We start from the raw sequence: 21074 nt of genomic DNA, 5'->3' as shown, positions 1-21074 counted from the left end.
TGGCAAAGGTTTGAATTCTACCTTCTATCAACAGAGAATGCCTTGTACAAGGTAATTTTTAAGTTGTTTTATTTTCCAACATGAATTACTTTTTTTTAAAATCCAAACAGTGCTCATTACTTTGAGGAAGGTTTAAATTTTGTTTCACAATGATTGCCTACATTCTACGAGAATTAGTCTTTCTGCTAGAAGAATTTGAAAAAATCATAAAACAATTGGAACCGTTACCTGCATTTATTTTTGTGCTTTAGACCAGTACTTTTTTTTTGTAAACCATGGAGTTGCAAAAATTCTGGAAGGTATTCTAGTGTGGACTGCTACTGCTAGTGTATCACGTGATATAGGTACTAAGGGGTTAGGTTAGGCAGTTCAGGTTTAGGGTTGTTAGCATTAAAATTACTTCCACAAATACTTCCAACACCTGATCATGATCTTTACTTTTTTTCCGCCATGCCATGGAGTTGTGAAAATACTGGAAGGTATTCTAGTATGGACTGCTACTGCTACTGCATATGTATGAAGGGGCATATAGGATCTTATATTTAGTACATAATACTTTACAAAAGTTTCTGACAAACAGTATAAATCACGAATACAATACAAGAAATTGAGACAATCTAAGCAGGGAGTCGTAACGTGCCCAATTTGCGTTACACGGTACGTTCCATTTTGTAGGAGGAAGAGTATGGTTCAGCTGCTGGTACCCATGTAACGTAACGAAATCCAATATGTTACTGACGTTACAAGGAACGTAACAAAATGTATTATGGTAGATATTAACGTTATAAAGGAACGGAACGAAATGAGCACATTGGAACATAACGTAATATGCAATATACTACCGTTACAAGGCACGTAGTAACGAAATGCAATATGGTATATACTAGCGTTACAAAAACGTAACGAAATGCAACATGGTAGTAAATAACGGTACATAGGAATGTAATGAATGCAATCCTCCGTAACGGAATGAAGTGAAAGGCAATATAGTTAATTAACGTTACATAGGAATGTAGCAAAATGTAAACCACTGTAGCGGAACGAAACAAAATGCAGTTGGGTACATACCATCTGCATAAAGAACGTAAATAAATTCAGTATGGTAGATGTTAACGTTACAAGGAAAGAACAATTCACAAATGTTAGCTAGTAACGTTATAGGCGCATGACGAATATAATCTATTTAACATCAAGGAAGAAAAAGGAGTAGCCCAAATCTCTTACCTTTCATTGGAACATTGCGAAAAATAACTCAGTATATCGTATGGGATTAATGTGAAATAGCCGTTAAAAATATGGTTGTTTGTAAAAAAATGAATTTCAACCAGGGTTGTTAAAGGGTCAGGAATTTTAAATCAATTCAATTCCGGTTCAGCAGGGAATATTAGCAAGCATAAATGGATCTGGACTGTAAAGAGCCATTTTATGTATTTCAATTCGTTCCAGGGACCTTTTCTCCTGATCAATTGAAATACGGCACAGGGAACTTCTTTCCGGATCAATTTAAAGATGGTCTAAGTTCCATATTTAAATGAAAGAATAAGCAACTTTGACCGAATTTAAACTGTGCGATAGAAAAGGTTCCGGTCTGTTGCGGAACCCAATAGAACCCATTAGAATTTATGGATTCGTGGACATTTAACAACCCTGATTTGATATTAAATTACATTTTTGGCTCGAAATTGAATAAAGCTTCCAACTAGTGTAGAAATGAGTAGCTATAGGCGTGCACTCGGGGTGCAAGGGGGGAGGCATTTGCCCCCCCCCCTAATCATGGACATCTGTCGATATTTTAGACGCGGGAAATATGGCATATGCATATTAATCCGATAATAGTGTTGCCCCCTCAAGAAACACCACTTGAATTCGAAATTATCGCATTCCTGCATCCCCATTATAATAATTAATGTGAATTACTATGACATCAAATTATATGTGTGAAATATATACTTTTAGCTGACATTCGTTTTCTGAAGGGGAGAGGTAGCCATCCTCTCCCCCCTTCCAGATTTCCATGCCCCTATATTATTATACTTTAATCCAGAAATTTAGGGTAGAGGAATCATATCGCCGGTTATTAAACGATATTATGCTCTTGAAGAAAATGAAGTATTTTGAAGCCGATGAAAGTTCACACAGGAACAACGGCGGAAGAAGGTGCAGTGGCACAACCACAGGGGGCAGGGGAGATTAGCCCTCAAACTTGTACAGAAATCAATTCTAGGAGGTAAGGAAGGCAAACATTGGACTATAGAAAGAAAGGTTGCAGAATCTAAGAGTAGCAAGACAAAAGGATACTCAAGATGGATATAGTTTTCACGTCTTTCGTGCACTATTTCTTCCAGACGGCCAAGAGCACCTGCAAGGGGGCACAGAGGGGCAATTGTCCCCTCTCGATTTATATCTTTATACCAATTTAAATAAAGTTATATAAACTTGGACAGTTGCTGCTGATTACGGTGTAAGTTTTGCCCGTGTAAGGTAATAAATAGATTTATTATTAATTTTTGAAGCCGCACCGTTCATTTATAAACACACTGTATGAGAGTCATTGTGAATTCGAGTCAATTTAAACATTTTGCGTTGTTGCGAGATTATCTATTAGGATAAAATTTGGACATAAATAATCTAAGTAGAAAAAATGCAACTTGTATATCAAAAGTGCCATGTCCATCTGATCTCCTAAAGTAGTGTTTAGCACGTCACATTTCAAGTATATGATTGATTGATTTGGTGTTTTGAGTCCACTTTATGCACAGTAAGGCTAATCGGGACTGGACCTACAGTTTGAAGTTTAATCCGAACCACTTGTGCCTCCACCGGGTTTCGAACCCGGGACCCCTTGATTACTATGCGATGACGCAACCACTGCTCCATCGGGGAGGCCATGATTGTATCTACTATATATGAACGAGATGTGTGTCACTTATAAATTAAGTTTCCGAAAGCAGGCATTATGCATGAACAGAACAAAAAATACTCCTGAGAAATTACAAAAATTATAAGCCAGTTCGTGGCCGGGAGTTATTGACGTTCTTTCCCCCCCCCCCCCAACCTATCCGCTTTAGGTTCCGGGTTCGAGTCCTGGTCTGTAAATACCTTTTTTAGGTGTCTCTTCATCAATTTGATCTATTTATCATCCATCTTCATAGTTTCGATTAATTATAAAAGTGACATAAAAGCAAAGCAAAATAAGAACAAAAATAATTGTAAAATGACTACAATGTCAGAACTACATTTGAAAAATAAAATGCGAGCAGAAGATTCATTTTCAAACAGGTATTTGGGTAGAATTGTGTAGACAGACAGCATACTCCCGGAAGTTGCCAATCCACGTGTAGCATGACCTTCGATACTGGGGTTGTGCTTTTTCAGGAAAGTTTTCTCGACCCTCCTCAAGCGTCTTATCAAGAATGCCTCGGTGTTCGCAGCATTGCCAAGTTATTTTCCGTCGGAAAAAAACTTTTTCCTCCTATTTAATCTGCGGTTGGCTCTACAATACGTCATATTAAACAAGATACAACAATTGAATTACGGCGAAGTAGGTTAGAAACCCTGCGTGCTCAAGAGCAGCTTCGATAAGGCACCTGAATTGTTTAGAGCTGAACCAGGAAATGGGTCTGAATTACTAATCGGCACTGTTACGTCAGTAGAGTGTACGATAGTTGGATCATCCACCCACCTCCGTGTCATAGTGTTTTGCAGCGCGCCAAGACGACAGAGGCCCCTGATTCGAATCCCAACGTGAGCATAGGTGTTCTTTGTGAGTGTCCCTTCTTCAACATCATCACTCATATTCGTATTCGCGACTAACCAAAAGTGGTAGAAAAGCAAAGTAAAATAAACCAAATCAATCAGTAGTTGGATCCTCCACAACAATGACGTCTACTGTTGTGCAGAGACGCTTGTGATTCAGGTAGGTTTTTAATGACTTGCGTCATGCAGAAAGGTATAAAATAAGGTATAAAACACCAGAGTTCAAAACATTTGTGGCATAGCGAAGCATCTAATGCTCTAGCTAAAACATGCTTGGATGATGTTTTATTGAAAACCCAGCTGACTTCAAGCAAATAATACCTGTGGCGACTAATTCCATAAGAAAATTACGTATTAAGCAAAAAAGGCCTGACCCTTCCTTCGGACTTGGCGTTCCTACCCGAAATGCCCATGCTACGCCACTGGTCGTTAGAAAGCATTGTTTCTTCAATGTATAGCGTGGCAATAGACCGCGACAGCCTCTTATTTGCCAGGAAATATCAACACGAGAACAGGGATAGGAATTCCTCTTATTTTAGATTTTTTCACACTAATTTCAAGTATGTGGTGAAAATGCCTTCTATTTAGTATGAAAATCGTGGTTTTTAGTTTGAATGGTTTTTCCTAGAGACGATATGAGGCATTGCGGATACGAAGGGCAAACTCAACAAACGTACATTGTGAGGGAAATGGGTTTCAAGTTGTCAGGCACAGTTCTAGCTCCACAAAAACTGTAACAGTAGATCAGAATGTTTCATGCGTGATTTTCAAAGTTTTTTATGGAGTTCGCACTGTGTCTGGCAACCTGAAATGCATTTCCCTCACAATGAACTTTTTTCAGTTCACCCTTCGTATCCGCAACGCCTCATATTTTAAATTACTTTCAAGCATTTTGGACCATTTTTATTTCTATAAGCAACAGCATTAATTATACATATGATAGAATGATCTTAAACATGAAACTCATTGTTTCTTCCAATGATTAACTGTTTTCTTTACCTTTCATTACGCATGGTCACTCAGCCGCTATCTTTGTTGTGAGCCTAGATTAAGTGTGATTGGAGCTTATCCTCTATGCTTTCTTCATACAGCATGGCTGTGGGCTACATGTTTGACATCTTAACACAACTTCTTTCAAACATCACTCATGAAATGTATTTCACATCGTCCTACGGGAATCAGAGGAACGTAACTACAATAATGCTTTTTTTTTTAGTTTTGTTAGAAAAAATCCTCTGAAGAGCGTTTGGAGTAAATCGACATTTTTCCACTTCTAATTCTTATCTGTAAGGTGGAGTCACGTTTAAGAGTCATATTCCTAAGAGTACATTATTTCCTCTCCTATAAATTTAATAAATTGGAGTTAAGTCCCTCTGGTTCTCACACACGCTATCAGCCCCTATTTTCCAAAATTTGGCACGTTAGGTATTACACCAGATGTGTCATTTGGGTATGATACATTTTTATTATATGCCTGTGGAGATTCGAACACTATTCTCGGCTTGCGAGCCAGGATATATCGGCGTTAGTGTCCAACGTTTGGAGCGCATACATTGCTCTAAGCAGGATGCTCTCTACCTTATGATGGGGAGCAATGTATGCGCTCGAAACATTGGATGCTAACGCTGATTTAAGCTGGCTCGCAAGCCGAGAACACTTTGCCAGGAAAGCTACACTTTTTACCCATGAGGATTATTATCAGTGGCCTGCAAGCAAGGTTCTTGTATGTGTGATTTTTCTGTTTCTCAGACTACGTGTGACTACCTACAAATTATGTGAAACAATAACAAACAAATTCCCGACCGATTTCCAAGGCTCGTTTCACCCTAGCTACAAACTACCACTTCGATCACTGCATGCACGAGTGAGTAGTGGTATTCGCGTGTCTTCCCTTTAATGCAAAACCACAATTTGCTCCACAGCATGCTAAGATTTTCGAAAGCGATACTTGTGTGTTAATTTAAATTTTGCCCTGTTCATTCATCTATACAGTATTTACTACTTCCAAATTTGTGTGCCTCTCTTGAGTTTGCATTCTCGTGGCTGCTGCCATATTGCGTAGATGAACGAAAAACACATTCAATATACCAAAATTGCTTGTATGTAGACATCAGACCATAAGAGATGAAACAATTGCAGCCTACAATTTCCCTCAATCAACTACAATTGCCATTTGAGTATGAGAAACCACTTGCATTCTAGCCAGGTTCGATTCCTGGTGGAGGCACAGTGGTACATTTCCCACTTTAAACTGTAGGTCCACTCCCAATTAGCCTATCTGTGCATTCAAGTGAACTTAAAACAAGACAAGCTTTCATTCTAACCTCAGTCACTTGTGGGAGCTGCTTTGAAGTAGTAGCGTTGCTTGCATGGTGGACTTCGGTTCTTACTTTTGCTTTTAACAGATAGATACATTTTGAATAATAGTGAAATCAAAGTAATTGATTAAAGTTATAATGGAATTGTGTTATCTCCATTACAGAACAACTACCTAATCTCATTCAATTCCAGTGTTCTATCTGGTAGATAGATATATCAACCTTTGCAATGATGTAAACTTTCAGTGCAATGGCGACAAAGGTCCAATAACTATAATGTCAAACTTTAAAGGTTTCCTGACAAAATAAAAAATGGACAGATCATTTACATTATCAATGGACATGTTGAAAAAAATACTAATATTCATTTTTTTAATTTATTTTTTTAGCGTAGGTAAAAGGAAGTCACTTGATAAAAGTGGGAATATAATCAAAATGTCCATCAGCTATTCATTTATTTCAAAAAAGCATATGATTCGGTCAAAAGAGATAAATTATAATATATTAGCCTAGTCGAGTTTGTTAGTATGATAAAAGTATGCACCAGTGAAACAGAAAGTAAAATTCGTGTGGGTATTAGTGTGTCCGACAAATTTACAATTCATGATGGGTTAAAACAAGTAGATGCATTATCTCCATTGCTCTTTATTTTTGCCTTAGAATATCCTGTTAGGAAGGTAAAAGAAACTAAAGAAGGACTAAAATTAAATGGTGTGACTCAGTTGTTAGCATATGCAGATGATGTAGACTTACTGGGGTATGATATAAATACAATTAAGAATAATGCTAAAATACTTTTCGAAATTGCTAAAGACATAGGTTTGGAAGTTAACAAAGAGAAAACTAAATATATGCTTACAGGCCGAAACCAAGGGTTAGGTAATAATCAAAATCTAATTATTGATAACAACTCGTTTGAACCAGTTTCCAAATTCAAATACTTAGGAGTAATATTAACAAATGAAAATTATATTAAAGAGGAAATAAAAAGTAGGCTTAATTCAGGAAATGCATGTTACTTCTCTCTTCATAAACTTTTGTCTTCTAGTTTAATAACTAAGAAACTAAAAGTTAAAATATACAAAACAGTAATTTTGTATGTAGTGCTCGTATTATATGGGTGTGAAACTTGGTCTTTTACATTGAAAGAGGAACATAAATTGAGAGTATTTGAAAATAAGGTTCTTAGGAAAATATTTGGACCTAAAAGGGTTGAGGAGACAGGTAAGTGGAGAAGGTTACATAATTTAGAACTACATAATTTGTATTCATGTCCAGATGTTATTAGACTAATGAAATCAAGAAGACTTAGGTGGGCAGGCCATATGGCACGAATGGGAGAGGAAAGAGGGGTTTATAGGATTCTTGTTGGGAAACCTGATGGTAAGAGACCTATAGGAAGGCCAAGACCAAGATGGAGGGACAACGTTGAGATGGACCTAAAGGAAATCAGTAGGGATGAAAAGAGTATATAGATCTTGCTCAAGATAGGGACAGATGGAAGACCTGTGTTGCTGCAGCCATGAACCTTCGGGTTTAAGAAAGCTAGAGAGTTAGTTAGTTTAAAAGGAAGTAGCTAAAAATTAGTAAATAAAAAAATATTACGTGGCAGAGTGGTTAGCACAGCGCGCTACGACGCCAGGGGTCCCGGTTTCGAATACCGACCTGCGGATGAGTGTTCTCTGTGAGTGTCCCTTCATCAGTTTCAGCATTCGTCGCTCATGCTCATGCTCATCTTCGCTTTCTGAACCGCCAGGTGTACAGCACGTGGCGTAGCGTTTCGCGTCCGAATTCCAGGAACAAGCAACTTACGGTTACCTGACCAAGTAGCGTTTCGTCCAAGGGCTACCATCCTAATAGTGTTTAATGAAGCAAACTCTTGCTAACACTCTTAAATGCTCCATCCAAGAAAATATTTTTTTGTTGTTTTAATATTTCTTTCCCTCTGAAAATTGCAAATCTCACCTTCATAGTTGTCAGATAGTAAGAAAGTGTTGCCATCTGCCATGACTAAAAATTCTAGATCCAAGTTCACTTCCTCTCGACGATTTGTTTTGATTTGATTTATTGTTTTAAGTCCACTTTATGCACATTAAGGCTAATCGGGATTGGACCTACAGTTTAAAGTGGGATCCGAACCACTTGTGCCTCCACCGGGTATTGAACCCGGGACCTCTCTCTCGACAATTTGTCTGAGTCTGCACTCCCTGTGCTGCACTCCGCTGTCTATGCAATGTAGTTTTAAAAGTTGTAAACCGAGGTATACTAGTCACCAATTCCATCGCTGCCAATGGTTAGTCAAGGTGTGACTCATCATCAGCCAGGCTAGGACGAAACGCAACTCATTAAACCGTCTCAAACGAACTGTAGCATTTTTCTAGAAATTTCGCTTTCGGACGAAATGCTACTGAACCGTACAGCAGTCCCAATGCCTGCTCCAAGTTGCACAGCTGCTTTAGGAGCCCTTGGTTTGGAAAGGGGGTGGGGATGAGGAAAGGGTCTTGATTTTTTATACTGAAGCTCGTTCATTTCGTTCTCCCATTTCTCTTGGTTGAATTTTCTGAGATACGGAATCTACCTCATTTTGCTTTTCATTACGTTTTATTGCATCACCCACGGTACGCTTACATGTACTTAACATTTTCAATTTCCCTATACCTGCACCCTTTGGTTAGGTACGGTAAAACTAAATAGCTGCCGTTCGTCAAATGTTGTATTTTTGTTTTTGTTACCCATTTTTCTCGTACTTCAGTCAGGGAGCAATGCAGCTACTGGTAACAAATGTAGTCAGGAAGTAGCATCAATTGTTCCTTCCCCGCACTGTAGTTGACCAGTAAAAAAAAAACTATGTAAAGCCTCGTTTCTATTACCACAAATTTGCCGCGCAACATGACGCGTGGCATGCGACGCTGCATATGCCAAGCATTTGTTGAAATGGAAACTGTCTGCAATATGCCGCGGCGCAAGTGCCGGGGACAAAATTGTCCCAAACGATTAAGACGCACAACATGTGCCGCGGACAATGGAAACAGCCTGCAGCAAGTTCCTGGGGCATGCGCACTAGAGTAGAAACAGACGACGCGACTACAATCTGTGGTCGAACAAGATTTAATAACAATGCAAAATCCTTACAGTCATTCTTACAAAGTTTTCGTATCCACTTTGAAGACGTAAGTCTCTCATCAATGAGTTATACGCTCCTTCCGAATTTCTTTTCGCTAGAAAACTTCTAATCCACCATCTAGGTCATTTTCGCCTCTTTTTTTTTACAAGTTCATGGTACGCGCCTGCCATAACCACAAAACCCGCCATAGTTGTATTGTTCATCTTTACACAAGTTAAATCACTACCAAATTATTACAATACAAGAGAAGAAACACTGACTACTCTAAAGCACAATGGAACAAGGCTACACTCTAGTCCTGCACTCCGGTGTTGTTGTGGGCGTATTTTGCAGAAGTAGTTTTGAATTGGAAACAGTGCACTAAATGACGCGCAACATACGCCGGCACATGTTGCACGTCATGGGTCTGGAACTTGTCAGAATGGAAACGTAGCTTAACAGAAACAGAAGGCTTTCACGATTTGTCTGAATATTAAAGTGATCTCTTTTTTCATACCCAAACATAAATAACTATTTTCAGATTTGAAAACGTAACACGGGTGTAAGGGGTGACCTTCCACATATTGCATCCAATCCTCAACTTCATTACACGTAGTTCACCCTGGACTGCTTTTTGCAGACTAATGAGACTGGCGACTGGCCCTATGGCCAGTATAATTCTGTGTGTTCTCCTGCTTTCTGTCATGTGTGCTGAGTGTCTCTTTACAGCCTCAGCTTTTAACCTAAGTCAGAATATTTTAATATTTCAGTTATGCGACATTACAGTTATTTTATTTGTTATGGTAAGGGGCTGCACCCAGTATAACGTGGCGGGTGCAAAATAGCCTAAGTGCTGACGCACCCAAAAATAATTAAAAAGTTACATACAACTTTAAGAAATGCGTATAAATATTTCACCATCGTTTATATTTATGTACATGTTGTTAATTTTCAAATATTGTGAAGAAATGCAGCAAAATGCTACGTATTTGATTAGTAATGTGAGCCACTGTATATGTTATGTTTTTATTTCATGAACGATGTATGGTCAAACATTACTTTGCAGAGCTCAGTCGTGGAGTGGTTAGTACAGTGCAATACGACGCCACAGGTCCCGAGTTCGGATCCAAGACTGTGCATTATTTTCTTTGTGATGTCCTTTCATCAATTTTGTCATTTTATCACCCATCCTCGTCTTCGCGATTAGCCAAAAGTGGCATAAAACCAAAGTTAAATATAACAAATCAAAATCAAACATTACTTGGCATGACAAGAATGGATAGGTTATTTTGAAGCTGCTGTTATTAAAAGCAAATTGTATGTAGCTTTCCTAGACAGAAGTTTCACACACAGAAACTGATTGATTAGATAACTGCTGCGGATTCCTACTCGATCAGAAAAGATATATATATTTCCATTTATTACTTACAACAATAGCAGACTGATTTCCTGCTAAATCAAAGAAAACTTGCATTCATAGTTACAAATTGACGTGTTGAATGAACTTAACTACAGATTTCTCTCACTCCAATTCTGATTAATCGAACAGCACACCACAACGTGGGTCATTATATATTTCCAACTTACTCTCGTGTTCCTCAACTAAAAGTAAATTGACTGCGAGACAAAAACTCCTCTCCGATAACACATTATATGCAGAGTATACGTAAGTTGAAATTCCATCATAATAATAATTTGAATTCTTCAAGTAGTAGCTACAAATATAATTTTTCCTCACTTCACAAGAGTTTTTAGTTCGAGCTAGTCGTAGGCCTAATATGAATATAAACGTCACTTCATTACTTAGTTAAAAAAAAAAGTGCCAGGCAATCAGAATTCGAGGGTATGCCTGAAATTATTTGTAGTATATCATGTATCAAGGGGGCTTTTTAAGTAAAATGAAGGATACATACCACATGCTTTGGTCAATTCAGAGTAGTAGAAACGTAATTATACTGCATGTTGCAACTGAAACCGTAGCCTCGAAGGCCGAAGTCGTTTAGTGATCCACTCATACACTCGGTACCAAACATTTCAAGTTCGAGTAGACACCTGGGCATGGGTGTTTTTTTTTGTAAGCATCCCTTCATAGATTTAATAAAATCATCATTCATCTTCATCGTCGCGATTATCTACAAGTGGCAGTAAAGTGATATAAAACATGAATAATACAAAAGTATAACAAACAAAAGAGGATAAAGGGATGAACTGGGTTTGAGTTAATGATAGGAAGTTTTATAAAATTACTGTTTCTTGAATAATCTTGTCCTTTGTTCTGATTGTATTTCTCAGTCACACGTTGCTCAATGTCCATGTCGACTGCCGTTCTTGAAAATTACTTTCTTGTCTGTCTATGCCCTTCTTTCAAACATGGTAGGTAGGCGGGCATTCTGTCTGTTTCTACACCAAAAAGTTTAATGCACCTCCTGTCCAAGAAGACAAGAATTACTGAAAGTAATTTTCAAAATTGTAAGCGGATGAGGGCCCTTGTAAATGATAAAATATACTGTCCTTTTATTCGCTTAGTTTTGAGAATCACTTTCCATACAATTCTTGCCTTCTTGAGAGTCCAATGGCCCTGTCTAGCTACAGACCAGTTGCACAAACGCGGTTTCGTTTGTTTCGTACAACAATTCCATCTAACATTTCGTTTCTACGTATTTTCTACTTACCAAAAGTGCCTTTCATATCGCCCCAAAGCGTTGTCTACTCGGATGCTTCGTGATCGAAGGTCACGAAGTTTCAGGATTCAGATTTTCTGATTTTGCGTGGTGCTGCTGCTATCAGTTCGGTTCGCCTTCTCAAGGTTGCGCAACAAGCAATTATTTTTCGTCTTCCGATAGGAGAAAGCTTGCCTCTCGCTTAGGTGGACGAACGCGTGGCACGGATGATTTTTTGGCTCGACCATGGTTGGTCCTTTATGTTTCATCCTTCAGCAACTTAATCTAAGCACGAATCATTCTCATCGCCAAACAACTGTATTTTTTTTAAAAAAAAATGATGTAACACTTGTAAACAGAGAGAGAGAGAGAGAGAGAGAGAGAGATAGATAGATAGATAGATAGATATAAACGTTTTCCCTCAACAAACGTTTGCTTTGCCATTGTATAAAGTGAACGTACATGTTAAAATTCATCTTGCATAAATATTCAAATTAGAACAAATTCACATAAAGCGATTAAGTATGCAGAAAATAAATATATTTGTGATAAATACATAGTTAATAAGTAAATTCCAATAACCAGAACTTTTGTCACGCCGAATCTTGTTTACGGATGTTTTCAAACGTTTTGTTTTACAATTTAATTTTTTCACTGACATCCAAAACGAAAATACGTATTACTGTATAACTTAGTGACTTTCAAGGGGTCAAAGTACTGTAATGTTAGTATGCTGCCGATCATAATTATGAGGCTTCTTCAAAAACGCCTTCGATAACGGTATTTGCTATTCGTAACGGATATGTGTATCACTTTTTCGAAACAGACTTTTGTGGAGGAAAAGAACTGTAGTGTTACAAAAGTAACGAGCACAATTATATGAGAGACCTATGTTATTCTCTCCGGAACACGGCATCGGACACGGTATTGCACATCGGAACGTCTGTATGATACCAGCTATAAATAACGTTGTTGCTTTGAAAAAAGGAGTGTAACGTTTTTACAGTCGTGACCTCAATTAAGTTACTGGTTAATTGTAATGTTACTATCACTTTCCACACACACTAAAGTTACTAGTCAATACGTGACAAACTTGTTTCGTACCCTGTAACGTTACTGGTTGCCGGCAATGGATGTAACGTTAAAGCGTCTCGTAACGACTCACTTATTTACAGATCAGTTATGGTTCGGTACCGTTATGCACACCTGTAACGTAATGTTCATATACCTGAGGTAACGTTTCTGTTCAAGAAAAAAGTTATTCTGTTTCTGGTTGTAACGTAACGGAAACCGTAATTGAAAATACCGTTCCATTTCATTACGTTACGACTCCCTGAATCTAAGTATAAGAAGATACCAACACAGTAAATCTCAAAAAAATATGACTTATATGGTGGTAAAAATTTACAATCACCTACCACAATACTTAAAATCTCTACAAATGAATAGTTTTAAGAAGTTTATTTTAAAAATTTTGAAAAATGAGTTGTCTCTATGAGGTTAATGAATACTACTCAATAGATTTTGAGAAATATTTGTCAAATAAATTTATACTAGAGATCTTGATATATAAAATTTGTCTTTACAATGTGAATCACCAATACAAGAAATCTAGTAACCTAGTTATTTATTTTGTTTATTGTATAAATTAATAATAATATAAGTTGACGATGATGATACATTCTTGTAATGTCTTGTAATCGGGGAGGCCGCTCAGGTTCTGGATAGTGAACATGTAGGTGATATTGATGATGTTAGTGTGCATGGCATCCTTCACTTCAAATCTGAATGTCTGATCCACTATGTATGATGTGGAAGAGTTGCTTTCACAATACAGGATATTGTTCAGGGAAATTGGCATGTTTTCATTGGACAATTTGGAAATGTGCTTTATTGTTCATTGTAATAAATATATTGTTCAGTTTTTTAGCACCTAAAATTCCGCTTGCTAGTAATAACATGGCGATGTTATGTGTGTAGGTGCAAGTATTATCAAAACCACTCTCACCTAATGACAAATGTCATTAGAGACACTGTCTGTTGTACATGGCTACAGATTCGATCCCTTGCAGTCTCAGTGGCTAAGTGCATTAAGTGATCATCTTTTAATCTCGCCATCCAAATTTGCAGGTTCGAATCCCAGCCTGGGCATGTAAGTGTACCTTCATCACTTTTATCTCATTGCAATAAGCCAAAAGTGGCGTATTCTATACCCAGTGGAGGCACATAGTGGTTCATATCCAACTTTAAATTGTAGGTCTAGTCCCTTTAGCCTATATGTGCATAAAGTGGACTTATAAACTCAAACTCAAAAAGGCAATTTATGAACTCCTTGATAAAGCAAGATGTAGAAATTGTAGCTTTCCTGGTGACTTGATTAAAACAAGTGTTCTCGTGTTACCAACCAGATTATTAGGATGGATCAAATGAAAACAGAACAGGGGCCACAGAATGAAATCAACATGGTTTATTTCAAATGTAATCTCCAAAGTTACACAAACACTTGCCCCACTGTTTCACCAAGCAGTGAATACCCTGCTCATAGAACTCCTTTGGCTGAGATTGGAACCAGTTGCGAACATTGTCCATGACGTAATTGTCTGTAGTGTCTTCTTGATGATGCCTTCACTGTATCCAAGTTCTGATGCTCTGCAGGGTCTTGATGAAGTCCGATGAGTTCTTCACATTGTGAGGGCACTTGTCTGTCAGAGGTTGGAGTTGTGCCATTAAGAATTTGGCAAGTGTGTAGGTAGGGCATCCAATAGTGCTGACGTTGGGTCTTGATGGTACATCAGCTTTGTGTATTTTTTGACGGCTGTAGAATCATGGAGGTACTGTTCCATTGGGTGTTAACCGGTCCTAAGTTTCTTTCAGAAGTGTGGATTTCTTCAGTAGAACCCTGATTTTTCTTTCTATTGCGGCTGATTATGTCTGTGGTAGGAATGGTCTTGTGGGTAAAATTAACCCAGCATGCATCCTTGCATCCTAGCAGAGAACATGCCTCATGCTGGGTTAACACCAGATCACTGATAAGTGCTTTGTAGCAATACATGTGCTCAAAAGGTTGGACGCTAATGCCGATTTATGAGGGTGGATCAAATGGAAATGGAATAGTGAATGCATGGAACAGAGCTTCTGTCTATTGATGCAAGTTCGTGTTTAAAAGTTATCAGGTGTAAGATTTGTTTTTCGTTTTGGTATGAGATGACATAAATTTCAGTGTCTTGTCCATCCACACTTAAGATAAGATTCAAAAGGGAGTAGTTCTTTAAAATTAAGTTTTCAACATGCTCTGTAAGTTTTATCTTACGTTGTATATTTTCTCTCTATAGGTGGGGTTTCACTATTGCAAACCATCCCATAATATGCATACTTGCATGTTTAGCCATATCTGCTGCCCTTGGTACTGGCCTGATAAACTTTTATCAAGAGACACGGCCGGAAAAGCTTTGGATTCCACAGAATTCTGATTTCGTTAGAAATACAGCTTGGTTGAAAGAGAACTTCCCATCAGGTGTGAGGCTACAATCTGTTATTTTCACTGCAGATGATGTTTTAGATCAAAATGTATTGTTGCAGGTAAGATTTTTACTTTTTATGATATTCACTTGATAGAAAATGTAATTTCATGTCTGCTCATTGAAAGCAATACTTTATTTTATTATTTCTAAACATGCTTTTTTAATAAAACAAATGGAAATGAGGATATCAGAAGACGAAAATGCAGAATTTTAATGTTAATTATAGTTAATGAATATGAGATGCTTACTGTTTTGTTATTGAGGACCAATACAATTTGTTTTCATTTCTCCCACCTGAGTGTTTAGTTTGTCTGATTTGTTGTTTTAGGTCCACTGTATGCATGTGTAGGTTAATTGGATCTGGACCTACAATTTAAAGTGTCATCCAAACCACTATGGTATTGATCCCTTGAATACAAGACGATGACATTACTGACTGTTTAATAATAAATACACACACACACACACAACACAACACACACTAGGCTGAGCTGATTCTGATGCCGATGTATCTGTATTGGTTGGAATTTATTTGCTGATACTAGCCGATACTTTGATTGATTTGCTTTATTTTACTTCACTTTTTGTGCCACTGTTGGCTAATTTGTGAAGATGGGGATGAGTGATGTTATGATGAAATTGATGAATGGACATTCGCAAACATCCATGCCAAGCTGGGATTCAAACTTGGGACCCCTGGTGTCGTAGGGCGATGTGCTAGCCACTCCGCCACAGGGACTGGCACTAGCCGATACTTTTCTGGTATTTTAATTTTTGTGATCTTTTGTGGGATTTTAATTTTTCGTGAGGTCCTCAAAAATTCTGCATAACACTTATGCAGAGTCTAATTATTCTCGAAATTATGCAAAATTCCAAGTTCTTTTTTATTTTACACCAGTTTTTCCTGCAAAACTGGATTTTATGACATGTAGTTTAATATTCTGATGTAATTCTTGAATATATTAAAACAAAACTCTTGGTTAATTGATGCATATAATTTGAGTGTAATATTTACACACTAACTATTAAACATTGTTTTCAACAACCTTTAATTATTACAGTATCAGTGGTTATCTGTAAGGGTATATGTTTAAAGTGCTATCAGCCCTAATATACACATATACATACATACACACACATTTTTCCCTACCTGCATGTGTATTTCTTAAATTATGTTTCATGTTTGTCAAAGTTACTTGGAGTAAAGAAATATACATATAATTTGGAGGGGGAGAGGTTGTTAATTTTGCATAATGTTTGAAGATTTTGATTGTTATGTACATTTTGTATTTATTTACGATCATGGAGACGCAGTCTGCATTGTATTGGCTCCAACCCTATTAGCAATTTCTTGACAGTTCCTTTGCCAGTCTAAAATTATGAAATTGTCATCTGTGAGACATCTATGGATGAATTGAATTCAAAGAGACATACGATTGCAACTTTGTAGATCAATGCTCATGTGTTTCATTTATGACTTGGCACGTGTAGAAAGTGAAGTGAAAATTGTAGGCTCAACCAGGATTCGAACGCAGGTCTCTTCAAAGCATGCCAATTCTCAACCAAATGAACTCTTTGTAATTGTCTTTGTCAGTGATATCACAATAGAATGTGTTGCTTTTGAAACACTGATGACATCGACCATGTCTAGTGTCTCCTAGCATGGAACTGTGTGTTAACTTATGATTTGGCACACCCAAGAGATCATCATCATCATCCTTCACTGTTTCCTACCTCTGGCTGGGTCGTCATAGAAGTCAAGCCTCCCCATTTTTTCTGGTCTTCCAACACTCCTTTCTTTCCATGGTGTTCCAATCTTGTCCTCTTCTCCTAACATTCTCCACTATCTGCTCTTTCCACCAACATCTTGGTCTCCCCTTTGGCCTTACTCCCACTACTTGTGCATTGTAAGCTCTTACTGCCAGTGTTTCTGCACCCATCCTCTTCATGTGTCCTAACCATCTCATCTGTGCCTGATCTATTCTGTTCTGAAGCTTCACCACCCCCACTGTCTGGATCTCCTCATTCCTTATTCTATATCTTCTAGTGTTCCCCAATATACTCCTTAAAAATTTCATCTCCTCTGTCTGCTTCTTTCTTTTGTCTCTCTCTGCCATTCTCCATGTCTCTGCTTCATATGTAATTATTGGCACATATGTGTTATACCGGGTTGACTGGTTACAAAAATGTATTGCAAGTAAACTATTGAACTACATCCTCAGGCAACAAGACCATTCGGTGTTCGTGAAGATGAGATTCTGTCATCACGTGGTGTTAATAGTGATCTGCCTGGTGTTTCTCCACTCGCAGCACCTCTCCCAACTTGGGAATTTCCTGCACCTTTCATTGACACGTATTTTAGTGCACTCCCAAAGGTGGAAACACCAATGGTCGAATAACAGGAGACGTTTTTAGAGCTTCGCATGCAGTACCCCAATTTTATTGTGTTTTATACAAATGGGCCAAGTCTGTTAAATCAGTTGGTTGTGCTTTCATCCTAGACTCTCAAAGTTTCAGTTATTCATTACACATTCCATCTATACGGCAGATTTGTAAGCCATTCTAAACGCACTGGACTTTGCTGATGTCAATGCTCTGACGAAGTCCATGTTTGCAGTGATTCGACCAGTGGGCTTCAGAGTCAGTAATCACTGAATTCCCGTCATCCGGTAGTGTAGCGCATCTTTCGACGACTCGTGTCTTTATCTGCCAGTGTTGGTTTCCTCTTCTACTGGGTCCCTAGTCATGTGGCCATAAAGGGAAATGAAGCATCCGATAATGCCGCCAAGCCTGCTTATCCAAATGATGTTGTTCTTGTCCACCTTCTACCAGCTAACGACCTGCAAAATGTGTTTCATTGTAGCCTTCTTGAAATTTGGAAGAGTATAATGTGGTAATGGGGAACAATCTTCATGCTATCAAGCCCACCATAGGTGCATCATGTTCCTCATCATGCCTCTCTCGTCGGAAAGAAGTTCTTCTCACTCGTCTGCATATTGGACACAGCCGTCTAACCCATGCTCATTTGATGCAAGGGCCGGACCCTTCAATGTGTCACATTTGCAATGTTGTTTTAAGTATTCAACGCTTGTTGAATGTGCCGATGCTTTCCTCAGGCAGATTTTTATTCTTCCCAACTGTTTGTTCTCTATTGGGAGATGACGACAGTGTTTTATCAAATGTTTTTAGCTTTTTGCAAAGAGCTGGACTCTTCCACTGTCCGTGAGGAAGGTTTTAGTTTTTTCTTACTTTTTAATGTGTTGTGTTTGTTCCTTTACAACAACCTTGCACTTTTAACTTTCCTTTTTTTTTACACTTCTCCTTTTAACCTTTAAGTAAGAATTTTATAAAAGGGAATATTTCCCCTTGTACATTGAAGGGTGGACATTGTGCCTGCACACACAACAATTTTGATTGAGTCAATCAATCAAAGCTCACATGTGTGCATGTTTTAGATCCAAAATTTAGATTTAAGTTAATCAAAAATTCACCTTTGACATCACTTGATATCTTTCTCTTTTTATCTTAAATTATTTATATGATGAATTGTATTTTATTTATTTGAGTATTATTTTAATTTTCCTTTCTTACAGATGTTGAAGGTTCATAACAACATTCTCAATATTTCTGCACATGGAAAGAAATGGAAGGACATGTGTTTCAAGTAGGTATTTTGTAATAGTATATTAACTCTGATATTACATGCAGAAGAAGCTCAAAAGAGCATTCATCTTACCATCCCTTTTTCCTCATTTTTCTCAATTGCACAATACAATTTAATGTTCAAACCTAATAAAATTACTCGAATCAATTAAATTTAAAAACTTATAATTTGGGTCTACAAAGCAATTTTGATTGTGCGTAAAATTAACCCAGCATGCATCCTTGCATCCTAGCAGAGAACGTGCATCATGCTGGGTTAAAACCAGATCACTGATAAAGTGACTACATAGATACATATTAGGTATCTGCAAAAGTTCTACCGTTTATGATAGCTCACCATTTAGCAGAGTACTGACCTCACACATGGTGCTGCCAGTGCATGAATCTGTTGTCACGTAATCGAGGGAATCTTAGAGCAGCAACAGGCAGTAAGTGAGGACGAGGAGCTCTTAGTGGACAGAGTAGCATGTGGGTGATATGGAGACTGATAAGGAATACATCAGACACTATTGATTTTATGAGTTCAATAAAGGCAGTACTGCAGCAGCAACCTGTTGCAATATTTGGCAAGTGTATGGGGTAGATGCAGTTGATGATAGCACATGTTGTGGCTGGTTTTGAATATTCAAGGAAGGAGACAGGGGCTGTGAAGATCAACCATGGTCTGGACATCCAGCAGTGCTTTCCGAAGTGGATCTTGACCAAGCCATAAGAAACAACTCGAAGCTAACCATAGTGTAATTAGCAGACACCTTCCAGGTACACAGGACAACAGTTGAAAGATGGCTGAAAGCACTAGGTTTCGCCACAAAGTTCGATCCTTGGGTTCCACATCAGCTGAATACAAATCAACGAGAGGGGCAGTTTCGACCTGTTTCCTTGCTTTCCCAGCACAAAATTGACCAGTTCTTGCACACATTGTCGCAGGCGATGAGAAGTGGATTATATATTAGAACAAAAACCGTTGCAGGACTGTGTGTTGCGTTTCTGAACCGCCACCTACGTCCAAACCAGAACTTCATCCCAAGAAGGTGTTGTGTAGTGTGTGGTGGGATGTCAAAGGAGTAACTCGCTGAGAGGTCCTGGAACCTAATCAAACCATTAATGTCACCTTCTACTGTGAACTATTGGACTGACTGCGAGCAGCATTGCGATCGAAGCAGCCAGGCCTCATCAATCGCCAAGAAGGATCATTCACCATGATAATGCCAGGCTACATGATGCTCTCATCACATGCCAAAAATTAATGGGAGGTTTTACCCCACCCACCCTATTCTCCTGACTTGACCCTACAGATTACCACCTGTTTCGTGCATTGCAGAACTGCTTCACTCAGAAAATCTTTGTTGATATGGAGGCTGTATAAACTGCCTTGCAACAGTTCTTCGACTCCAAATCTCAGGACTTTTATCAGCGTGGGATTCATCTCCTATCAGCAAGATGGCAAGAGGTCATCGATTGTGATGGCGATTATGCACAGTCTTAGGTGAGTTACAGTTCATGTTGTTCACACTTCTATCTGCACACTAATAATGGATAGAACTTTGGCATGTACCTAATACTTAAGCACATTTCGTAACATTACATTCCTGGCCACAAATGTGCAGTGGATTTGGAATGAAATATAGGGTAATTCAAAATGAATTGTACAAACCCATACCTGTGACTGCTGTAATGAATGTAATTCAATATAACATAAAAGGTCAACTCATCTAGTTACTTGGTACAAACTACGCATTTCTACAGACATTCACAGATGTTCCATGTGGACTTCGTAGGTAAGTCACACAAATGTTTTCAGCCACTTTGTTCTTGACATATGACCGTACTGTGCTTTTTCCCTTGCATAAGCATCCCATTTCCTCAAACTGTTTCACCCAACTTCCGATGTTGTAATGGTGAGGTGCTTCTTTGGCAAATTTTGCCCGGAAATGTCTCCGAACAACGATTACTGATGACGTTTTTGTGTATTCTAGCACACAGTAAGCATTTTCTTTCGCTGATGCGACCGTTTTGGATGATGGTTGTTTCAGTATTGCCAGATGAAACCTGG

General features: G+C 38.2%; 1 protein-coding gene across 1 annotated transcript in view; it reads left to right on the top strand.

The window, feature by feature from the left end:
* The window catches only part of LOC145984262 (patched domain-containing protein 3-like), a 73685-nt gene that overhangs the window by 5686 nt on the left and 46925 nt on the right, over positions 1–21074 (top strand). The window contains exons 2-3 of the mRNA XM_083117873.1: positions 15170–15416; positions 18952–19022. Of these exons, the coding sequence (XP_082973999.1) occupies positions 15170–15416; positions 18952–19022 (318 nt within the window). The remainder of the gene's footprint in view (positions 1–15169; positions 15417–18951; positions 19023–21074) is intronic.

This window comes from Lepisma saccharinum, chromosome 2 (assembly GCF_977018435.1).
Source record: "Lepisma saccharinum chromosome 2, izLepSacc3.1, whole genome shotgun sequence".
Taxonomy (NCBI): domain Eukaryota; kingdom Metazoa; phylum Arthropoda; class Insecta; order Zygentoma; family Lepismatidae; genus Lepisma; species Lepisma saccharinum.
The sequence above is the reverse complement of the archived record's forward strand: the minus strand, read 5'-3'. Positions and strand labels throughout refer to the sequence as shown.